The 11,290-nt window shown below is 49.2% G+C and overlaps 1 protein-coding gene across 1 annotated transcript; it reads right to left on the bottom strand.

Moving 5' to 3' along the window:
* Nucleotides 1-4,509: 4,509 nt before the first annotated feature.
* On the bottom strand, nt 4,510-10,560 carry ZNF691 (zinc finger protein 691). Its single transcript, XM_027613968.2, has 2 exons — nt 10,508-10,560; nt 4,510-6,008 (listed from the first exon to the last, which is right to left on the bottom strand). The coding sequence occupies exon 2, from the start codon at nt 5,997-5,999 to the stop codon at nt 5,145-5,147; it is 855 nt and encodes a 284-aa protein (XP_027469769.1). The 5' UTR covers nt 6,000-6,008; nt 10,508-10,560; the 3' UTR covers nt 4,510-5,144.
* Nucleotides 10,561-11,290: the final 730 nt, after the last annotated feature.

The following is an 11,290-nucleotide window of genomic DNA, read 5'->3' as shown; positions in this document are numbered from 1 at the left end:
CTTTCCACTAGCAACGTTGCTTGTTTTATGGAGGTGGTATCTTCCCAGATCTTCCTGAGGATATAATTGGAATTTTTAAAGATTCTATTGCTCCATTATAACTTTCTGTTGTCTGGAGTCACTTATTCTATTTACCTTGTCTCTCTCTTTCATGCCTCTAGCCATCTTCTTAACTCTGGTGTTCCTCATTGACTGTTTATGGAGTAACAAACCAAGTTGATTAATCTCAGTAATTGAGTTGGTTCCCTCTGTTGCTGTATGTTTCCCTGAGAGGTCACTCTCTTGAACAGGAAAGCTGAGGGGTCTTCTGGAAGGCTTTTCTGTAGTGTGAGTGGATGGGTCATTGTTGGAGGATGAGGTGGGAAGAGGCTTTGTAAATGTCACAATGACAAAAGTTTTATTCTGGGATATCAATGCTATACTAAACACACCAGGTTTCTCCAGATTTATTGGATTTCTATAGAATGAGCCTTCTGGGGTCCTGCTATGTGTGTTTTATTTTTGTCTGGAGGTAAGCATCAGTTACTCTCCACTCTGGAGGTGAGAGGGAGGTGCCTGGTGCAGCTGCACAGACAGACCTTCTACAAACTCTATAGTTTTTAGACCCATTTTTCATGTCATCAGTACCTGCCAACCATGAACTCAGAGCCTCTCTGTGGTTTTGCCAGGAAGACTGGCTCTCACTTCCATCGTCTGAATTCTGGGCTGTGGCTTCCTCCACTCTGCTAAGTCATCAGTGTGTGTCATCTACTTTTAGAAATTGTTGAAGTCTCTGCACATGCCACCCCTCTTCCCTGCCATTCTCTCTGCTGTTATGTTTCGATTCCTTTTATGTTATTTCAGAAGGAAGGGGAAACAATCACTTTTGTTCAGACTAGAGTCTTAAACCTTTAGTATGCTTACATGCTTTGTGAATCTCCAAGGATATTTATTGGTTTATTTTCGCAACTGCTTCACGAGGTAGGTGTTATGTTGTTAAATGGTGAGGCCTTTGTTCTGCCGAGCTCCTTGATGTGTTTCTGTATGCAAATTGACATCAGGGACTGAGGAAGGCCAAACAGCTTTTTGTAATAGAGTAGAAGTTGGGGCATCAGGGTGGCTAAGTCAATTCGGTGCCCAACTCTTGTTTCGGTTCAGGTCATGATCTCAGCGTCCTAAGATCAAGCTCCATGTTGGTCTAAAGCGTGGAGTCCGCTTGAGATTCTTTCCCCTTCTCCCTCTCCCCGCCCCCCCCGCTCTGCTCCTTCCCCTGCTTGAGCTCTCCCTCCCTCTCTCTCAAATATATAAATAAAATCTCTTCATAAGAGAGTAAAAGAATCTGCAGTTTCCAGGGCAACTGGAAAAGGATAAGGGCAACAATGGGAGGGAAGAGAGGAAGCTAGGGACATGCCACGATGGGAGCCCCTCCCCAAGACTTCCAGTCTCTCAAAGGAATTCTAAACTTACAGAATGCTTGGTGTGGCAGAATTTCTTGGGGAGGCCAATGAAGGTGCTTAGTTCTGCGACAGGGCGGACAGGGACAAAACAGAGGCTTGTACAGTCTTGGGAACCTCAGGCAAGAGGAGACCATGAGAATATGAATCTCAGGAATCTGCAGAAATTGTGTGGAGGGTTTGGACTTTACCACGCTATGGAACTGGCAAGGCTCTGAGGCAATCATACAGAGCTCTCTGTGGGTCAGGAGGGCCCCAGCTGGCACTCGGCATATTTCCAACTTACCTAACCCCCTTTAGTTCACCCTCCACACTAGCCTGAATGATCATGCCATTCCCCTGCTTGAAAATTCTATGGTCTACAGTTCAAAATTCTTTATCCTGGCATCCAACACCCTTCACAGTCTGGTCCCTGACTACCTACCAGCTTCATCTCCTCCTCACAGGACACTCTGATTATGTCAAATGTTTCACTGTTCCTTAAAACACCAAGCTTTCCCTTCCATCTGAAGTAACCGTCCTCTTCTTTGCCTAGTAAACACCGACTCACTCAAGGCCAGGCTCAATCATCATCTCACCTTCTCCTTCCCTCCAAAGAATTAGCCATTCCCACCCGTGGTCTCCCAATACTCTGTTCTGAGGAGTTTGTCTTCCTCTGAGTTCCCTGCAGGAAAGATTGTCTTATTCAATTTTGGACCCCAATGTCCAGTACAAGCCAGTTTAAGGCCCTCCCCTGGGCTCCTAGAGCACCCTAAGTACAACCGTAATGACACCCATCAACCTGCACTGTAACTCTGGGTTTATGTGCCAATCTCCTACACTCAGAAAATGAGGAGAATGAAAGAGGAAATTAGGGAAGTTAACAAAAAAAGGAGGTCAGAGAGTGAATAAGTGGACTGGTCAGGACTCACAGGTCTGAACCAACACAGAAACCCTAGCCTATGAACTTGGGTCAAAAAGGAGCAAATGAGATTGGCCAGCAAGTCATGTCCCAAGATCAAAGCAAATGCCCAGTACATTGGTCCTGGGTCTTACTGGCAGCTGAGACTCCCAGAAAGTCACAGCAATTGTCACTAAGGCTCTAGGTCTGGAAGGATGATATCAAGCTCCCCAGACAGGGGACCAGTAGATCTAACTTGTTAGTGGATATAATGAAGAGCATGGCCTTGGAATCCCACATACCTGATTTGGATCACAGCTTAGCCATTAGGTCAGGTCATTTAACCTTTCAGATTTGTTTTATCTCAAAAATGGGGATACTACCACCTTACAGGATAGTTATGGAGATCAGAGATAATAGATGCATGAGAAATGGTGCTCAGTGGTGTTTGATGGCAACTTTAACTATTAGGGAGTGTGCCAATTCATACATGCAAGTTTGGGTGACTATATGTTTAAAATATCTTGTATGCAGATTTTCAAGGAGCAGGAAAATGTATATGCAATAAAAGTGCTTTGTAGAATACAAAAACATTAATTCAAAGGGATACATGCACCCCTGTTTATAGCAGCATTATTTACAACAGCCAAATTATGGAAACAGCCCACATGTCCATCAACTGATGAATGGATAAAGATGTGGTGTACAGACAACGGAATATTATTCAGTCATAAAAAAGAATGAAATCTTGCCATATGTAACAACATGGATGGAGCTAGAGATATAATGCTAAGTGAAATAAGTCAGTTGGAGAAAGACAAATACCATAATGATTTCACTCATATGTGGAATTTCAGAAACAAAACAAATGAGCAAAGGGGAAAGAAAAGAGAGACAAAGCAAGAAACAGACTGTTAACTATAGAAAACTGGTTACCAGAGGGGAAGGGGGGGGGCGGAATGGATGAAACAGGTTAAGGGGATTAAGGAGTGCACTTGTGATGAGCACTGGGTCATTAAAATAAAAGCTTTTTTAAAAAGTACTTTGTAAACTGTAGTATCCTACATATGTCAGGGAATTGTTTGGGAAGTCTTTTATAGTTGGAAAAAATACAGGCTTTGGATTTAGGCAGAAGTAGGTTCAGTTCCTGACCCTGCCATTTACTTGCCAAGTAATCTCGGGTAAGTCACTTTCTGTCTGCCTGTTTCTCCAACTGTCATATGTGGGTGATTCTTACTTCCCAGGGTTACGTGAGAATTCAACATGATGAGTATAAAGCTCCTAGCACATCCCTTCCTGGGTGGGTGGCAGGATCCCATGTGATAGGTCAGGTTATGGGTGGTGTCAGAATCATATTCTGGCAATTAGCTACAATGAAGAAGTCCCCTCACCCTGGAAGAGCAGGACCTGATTGGCAAAAGATGTAGAGTGGGGTCTTCTGTATTTGTTGGAGGAAATCTGGGTGAACATTAAACTGCCATGCAGAAAACACTGAAATCCGCCATGTGGAGCCAGGCTTAAACCAGGAGAGCACGAAGCTGGGAGGAGCCCTGCCAAGCTGTCCCAGCCTTGGGAACTAAACTATTGCCACTAAAGGCAAAGACTGCCATTGTGGGTTCATCCCAGCCCTCACCCCCTGCTCCCCAACACTATCATTCTTCCTAAACACAAGGAAGTACCAATCAAGAACCTAAAGGAGAAAAGGTTCTCAGACTTGGCACTGACTTCCCACAGAGCGAATGGTCCGGGGCCACATCAAGAAGCCATCCTAGCTCCCACTTCCAGGGACTCACTTGGTCCCAGGCCAGTCCCCCGAAGTGGCTCCTCCTTCTGAAGCCACTAGGTGCAAGCAATGGAAAGGGCATCAGCTCCGAATCAAGGGAGGCCCAAGTGTGAACTCTGGCTCCACCACAGCCCTGCTTTGTGACTTCACATCTCCTCACTTGTGTCCTCATCTTATTCCCTTGAGGGCTGCTGTGCCAGCTCAAGGAGACAAAGATGTAAATGTGACCTGTGACAGCAGATGTGGATGCTCACTGTTATTTCTTTCCTCTTGTCTTCCTCCTCAAAGGCCCCAGAAACTCAGCCTGCTTTCCTCTGCTTTTCAGAGCAGCCACCCATTCTTCCTGGGATCCAGCCCCCTTGCAGGGAGGCTGCAGTGCAACCAGCTCCCCAGCTCCCACTTCCTTGATGCCCCAAATAAGTACACAGGTCCTTTTCATTGAAGGGTTTTACTGCTAATCACAGATGCAGGTTAGGGTGGGGGAACAAGTCACAAACGTGGGGGACTGTGAAGGTCCCTGGATCGTGGCTCCCTGAGGGCTTCCCTTTCGTTCCTAAGGCAGGACCAGACCTCTTCTCCGGGCTGAGGAGGCCCCTTCCATTGGGAGGGCAGCTCCTCCCAGAGCAGGTGGGGCACAGCAGATGGGAACTGAGAGCCACCACAATACGCCCTAAGCAGTTCATCTACGATTTGGAGGACCTTCAGACAGTGATGCCCACCTCACAGGTACTTCCTCAAAGGCCAGGGGATGGTTGCCCTAATGATACGGGCATGTGCTAAGCCTACCCTACTTCTCTTTCCTCCCAAGGAGATGAAGCCAAGACCGGATCCTCCAAACTTTCCAAGGCAAGAAATTGGCCCGGAAAGCGGCAAGGATTCTTACTCAAGAGTCCCTTCTCAGGACTTTCCAGAGATCCTGGCTTCAGAGGCAACAGGAAATCATTCTCCAAAGTGGGATGAAGGGGTTGAGGTCAAGGGGGCAGCAGCAGATCCTAGAGATCTTCCTACATGAGGCTGGGGTCTCTCCGCCTCTCTCCCTCATCGTCCTTCAGCTGGAGTCTTTCCCAGCCTGCTCTCCCATGTGTGTTTTCTGGTGGCGGATGAGGTTTGAGCTCCGGGAGAAGTGTTTCCCGCACAGAGTGCACCAGTAGGGCTTCTCCCCTCTGTGGGTCCTCTGGTGTGCTCCAAAGTTGGAGATGTCGCTGAAGGTCCGCCCACACTCGGCGCACTCATAGGGCCTCTCGCCTGTGTGCGTGCGGTGGTGCACGCCAAAGCTGGAGCTGTTGCTGAAGCTCTTCCCGCACTCACAGCAGATGTAGGGCGCTGGCTCCAAGTGGGTCCGATGGTGCACCGCCAGTGTGGCGCTCTGGCTGAAGCTCTTGCCACAGATGTCACAGCGGTACGGCCGCTTGCCCAGGTGGTCTTGCTGGTGCGTGGTGAGGTCCGAGCGCCGCCGGAAGCTCTCCTGACACTTGGGACATTTGTAGTGCTTCTCTTCTAGGTGGATCCGCTCGTGCCGGATGCGGTTGGAGCTCCTCGAGAAGCTCTTGCCACATTCGGAACACTTGTAAGGCTTCTCGCCCGTGTGGATGCGCTGGTGTGTTCTCAGGTTGGAGGTATTATTGAAGGTTTTCCCACACTGGGCACATATGAAGGGCTTCTCGTCGGTCTCGGGCCTCGGGTGAGCCGTGGGGTCCCCGGGCTCTCCCGTGGGGACAGTGACTTTCTGCCACGGCTTTTTGGGATGAATCTCTTGCGGACCCTCCAATGGGCTCTCCTGCCCGTGCTCTTTCTCCCCGTCTGGGATCCGAAAACCCTCTGAGTCATCCACTCTCCACGGCTTACCCCATTCCCCTTCCTCAGGCAGGTGCTGTTCCGGATTCTGGTCCTTCTCACTGCCCATTTCTGAACCCTGAGAATGAACACAAATGGCCAACACCTTTATTCCTGGGGTCTGGCTCCACCACAGGGAAACTTTGTTCTGGCTGAAGGGGTGTACCCCTTCCCCATGGAACCATCCATGAGAAATGACCTCAATTATCGGGAATACTTGGAGAGAATGCCTTTACTTAATAACTCTCAAGTGACAAACTTCCACAGATTATTTATTTATTTATTTATTTATTTATTTATTTTTAAAGATTTTATTTATTTATTTGAGAGAGAGAGAATGAGAGATAGAGAGCACGAGAGGGAAGAGAGTCAGAGGGAGAAGCAGACTCCCTGCTGAGCAGGGAGCCCGATGCGGGACTCGATCCTGGGACTCCAGGATCATGACCTGAGCCGAAGGCAGTCGCTTAACCGACTGAGCCACCCTGGCGCCCCTTCCACAGATATTTAAAGCTACCCATCAGAGTAAAAAGAAGGCATCACTTTTGTCCCCTCCCAACAGATAGTTGTGCAGTGTGAATAATGGCACTTTTCTTCATACCACTAAACAATGACAGTCTAGACTCGAATTTGTGTGCAGCTAAAGGAGCTTCCGGTTGGGGACGATTCCATTTCTCTGCCTAACTCTAAGCTAACTGAAACTCCTTTTATTTTTAATCTTTTTTGAAAAACCTTCCTTAAAAGTACCCATTTGCCTGCTTTCAAAATGAACAGAACCTCTCATTCTTGAGGCTCTCCCAGTTGTTTAAATTCTCTTAAATGTTCCACCACCCTTCCCTTCCCCAGACCGCAGCCTAGCCTAGCAACTAGGGGTAACATCGGGGCCCTCCACGACCCACTGAGGGGACTGGGCTATGTCTGCTGATTGGTCAATATCCACTTCCACTCTCCAACACCACGCACAGCCACATGCACACCACGTCACACACACACTCACACAGCCATTCTCACATACCAGCCACACTCAACCATATGCTCACACCATACACTCATACCATAGTCACACATACACAGCCACACACGGACACATACACACACATACCACACACTCACATACACTTATAGAAACAGTCACACACATCACATATACACACACAGCCCTTCCAAACATTTAGCCACGTATGTGGCTACACAATCACATACAGCTATATCCGTACTCCACACAAAATCACACACACACACACACACACACACACACGCCACCTACAAAGACTCGGAGACACAAACCACATTCTCTCCCCCACACACAGCTACACGTACACACTGCCAACTTAGGCAAACATCAATAAATGCTTGCTGGGCGACACAGACTCTGAGCTCCTACAGCCCGGGACAGGCAACGAGGGGATGAAGTACTTCCGGGCCAGTGCAGGTGGTGTTTCCTCTGGGCCCTGAGGCAATAATATCAGGGAAGGCCCGGCGGGCACATGCAGATGCTGTGCAGTGACGCGAACAAGAGACGAGGGGCAGAAGCATAGGCTGTGACAGGCCAGCGAGGGGAGAACATGACAGAATTCCTTCAGGTCAGCAAGTATTTCTGGAACACACAAGAGCAGTCACAGAAGGGGCACTGACTACACTTTGGGCTGGATCCCGACAGCAACACACGCTACACAACTGTGCAAATCGTTCAAGCCCTCTGAGCCTCGACTCCCACATTGCTAACACCACAATGCCCGTCTATACTGCAAGACCCTGTGGCGGAGGAGATGCCCCCAGTGTGCTGAGGGTGCTTGTGGCGCGTACGAGTAATGCAGCAAATGACAGCTGCTATGACCACTGTGGAGGACACTGTATCCTAGCCCTGCACAGATTACAAGAATGAAAAAGATCCCTTATGTGATCTTGTTAGGAAAGAAAAAAAATTTTGTACAAGAAAAAAAAAATGGTATGAGGCTCTGTATCACGTAAAACGTGAAATACTGACAGAGCCGCAAATCTTTGAGTGGAGGCCAGCAAATTTTTCTGGGAAGGGCCAGGCAGTAAATATTTAGTAAATATCTGGGACCACAGGCTCTCTGTTGCAACCACTCAGCTCTGCCCTCTTATCATAAAAGCAGCCACAGACAATACATAAAGGAATAAGTGTGGCTGTGTTCCAATAAAACTTTATTTAAAACAAAGGGAGGTGAACTACAGTTTACCAATCCCTGTTAGAGAGTGTTTCTTGAAGAATCTAGGTAAGAGACATGAAGGAGGCTTGCTTCACTTTCAAAAAATGCAAGTAAACATCAGAAACAATTTATTCCTTGATACTTACTCACTGTTTCCTGACAATCCTTTTAAAAATCACAACCCCATTCTCACACTCCCAGTCCTCCTGCCCCACGGCACTTCTCACCTGCTAACATTCTATTTATTTCTTATGTCTCTTATTTAGTGTCTGCCTCCCCCTGCTAAAACGTAAGTCCCATGAGGGACAGGGTCTTTGTTTTCTAATGTAACCCAAATTCCTCAAGTAGTAACAGTCATTTATAGCAGATCTTTAGTATAAATATTCGTTGAATGAGCCGAGTGAAGGGCAGGCCTGTCTCCAGAACCCATTTCATGCTTATTTGTGGCTGTCTCACCCACTGTTCCTCAGGAATCTGCCCACTCTTCCACCTTTAGGCACCCACAGAATCTTGTACGTACTTGCTTTTACAGTGATTTGCAATGATCTTTTCACATATCTGTTTCCACTAGCAGTTAATAAGCAATTTGAGGGCAGAGACTGGGTCATTTTGGCAATCTCTCCCCAGCACGAGGCACTGCTTAAATGTTTTCTGAATGTATGAGTCAATGGATATGATCTGAATTCAGTCCCCAGCCCTGCCCACCCCACCTAGGGCTCCAGTACCTCTCTCTATGCAGGGGGCCACCTGGCCCCCTCTCACATCCAATCCTGTTATTCTAAGAGCCTGCAATATACCAGGCTCTGAGTCTACTCAGGACTGAATGCTGGATCAAAATAAGAGCAAAAAGATTTAGGATTATGATTATTACCCTCAGTTTATGGCACAGTGCAGGGAAATAGGCCATGAACTCCAGAAACTGGCATAGAGGGTAGAAGGTTCAGTTCTGGGGGGTCAGAAACTGTGCCTTAGTCACCTTTGTATCCACTCCTCAATGCCTCACACAGCACCTGGCATATTACACAGGAACCAATAATAATAAACATTTTTGAAGCTCATACTAAGTGCTAGGCCCTGGACTGAACACTATATGCAAATCATGTCATTTCATTTTCACAACTTATTTTAGAGATGAGGAAACTGAGGCTCAGAGAAATTGTAACTTGCCCCAGGGCACACAGCAAGTGAGTGGCAGAACTGGGACTTATGCCCATCACTCCAAAACCAGTGCTTTTAAGCATGACACTAGTAAAGGACAGAAGAGGGAGGAAGACAGGGAGGGAGCAGGGAAGGGAGATAGGAGACCTGGGGGGGGGGGTGGCAGTGAAGGGAAGGAGGAAGGAATAAGAACAGTGCCAGCCAGGTGAGTTCAAATGACACAGGCGTGTCTCCCTGAAGAGATCAGGGATGCGCAGCTGCATGGATAAGGCGGTATCTGAGTTAGGACTTTGCAGGATGGGTGAGCAAGATTGGGACTTGCAGAGATGCGGAGCCCGCTATCTACTGAGAACACAGTGGCAGGTAAAGTACAGAAGCACTTTCATGTCACATTTCAAGGATTTGGGGAGAGAAGGGCCCACTCGGCTTGCTTTCCCAGGAGGCTCAGAGGTACCGGGAGGACCAAGGGTGGAAGGGATTGGGGCAGTGGAAAAGCGGCCAGGGCTAAGAAGTAAAAGCCAAGAAGACAGGGCTGGTGATCACAGATGCTGAAGGTCCAAGGCCTGGGTTAGAGTGAAGGGGCCAAGCTGGAAAGTGGTCTGAAGGGCCAAAGTTCGGGGTCTTTGGGGTCAAGTCAAGGGGTAGGGGGTGGGGGATGATGCAGAGAGGAGCTTAGAAAGACCAGGGACAAGGTGTTGAAGAACAGGGGACTGTACCGGGCAGCTGCATAACGGGTCGGACAGAGGGGACGAAAGAGGTCAGAGGGTCCGGAGGAGGTGGGCAGGGGAGAGGAGGCGCGGGCTGCAATCAGAGGTGTCAGGGGACCGCGGCCCAAGAGGCCGGGTTGTGAGGAGCACGGAGAAGCCGACGGCGGAGTCTAGGAAACGCGCGTCCTAGAGCATAGGTCTGGGTTTTGAGTAGCCGGACGGCTTGGGAGGGAGGGATGAGAGAGGGGGAGGGGCTGGCCCCCAAAGTATGGTCGGGGCCGGGGGTGGGGGGGACCTGGACTGAAAGGCCAACCGGAGGGCCTGTGGGGAGGGGATAGGGCAGCCTCCTGGCCGCGCGGGCCAGGGGCGGGGCCCGGGGGTCGGGGCGAGGGGACCCACTGGGTCCCATTTGCTCCCCACCGGATCCAGGGAGCAAAGCCACAGCCTCTAACTCCCCTGAGGGAGGGAGGGGGCCACGTTCAGAGTTCCCCGCGAAGCCGTCTCCACCTCCCCCCGCGACCTCGGGCCCAACCCGGACCCACCTCGCTCCCGCCGCTCCGTCAGGGACAGCGCCGCCTCGGTGGGCCGGGGGAGGAGCCGGAGCCGGAACCCAGAAAGGACCCGCCCTACCTCTCCAGGATTGGTTCCTGAGGAGGATCCTTCCTTCCCACTGGCTATATTGGCTGCCACAACGCAAGAAACCCAGGCGGAGCCGCCAATAAGCTTTGGCCTCGGGCAAGGCCTGCTGGGAGTTGTAGTCCTGAGGAAGAGCGCAGCGTCGGAGAAGGAATTTGCGAAGTTTAGAACTGAGTAGCCGAGACTGAGTTCCCTTCCAAGGTGCTCGGATTTCCTTCTACGTTCACGCGTTAAAAGCCCAAGGTGCGGGGCCACTGGTCTGGCCAGCAGTAGAATACGTAGAGCTAACGTGCATGACCCCCAAGGGATCATGAACTCAGTTTCTTCTTTACTTTGAGTAGGTGGCCCTTGACGATCCTGTAGACATCCCGTGAAGCCTTGAGTCGCGCGCTTTACTTGAGGTTTATAATTAAAAGTCAAAAGATTGTAGAACTAGAAGGGAGATTAAAGATCAACTAACCCAATCCGTTTGTCAGAGAAACTAAACGTTCCCCGTATGAGGCGCTGCCTCTGGGTTCCCCAACGCTTCTGCACAGGGATTTTTCTGCGTCCTACCTGGATAAAGCTGACCGCCATTCATCAAGCCGGCACAATAAGACTTCTAAGGTATATCCAGGGTGAAGGTTTTTTTCCCCCAAGTTTTAGTTAATAATAATAAAAAAAAAAGTCTAATAGAATATTCTCATACC

The sequence above is a fragment of the Zalophus californianus genome, chromosome 4 (genome assembly GCF_009762305.2).
Source record: "Zalophus californianus isolate mZalCal1 chromosome 4, mZalCal1.pri.v2, whole genome shotgun sequence".
Taxonomy (NCBI): domain Eukaryota; kingdom Metazoa; phylum Chordata; class Mammalia; order Carnivora; family Otariidae; genus Zalophus; species Zalophus californianus.
The sequence above is the reverse complement of the archived record's forward strand: the minus strand, read 5'-3'. Positions and strand labels throughout refer to the sequence as shown.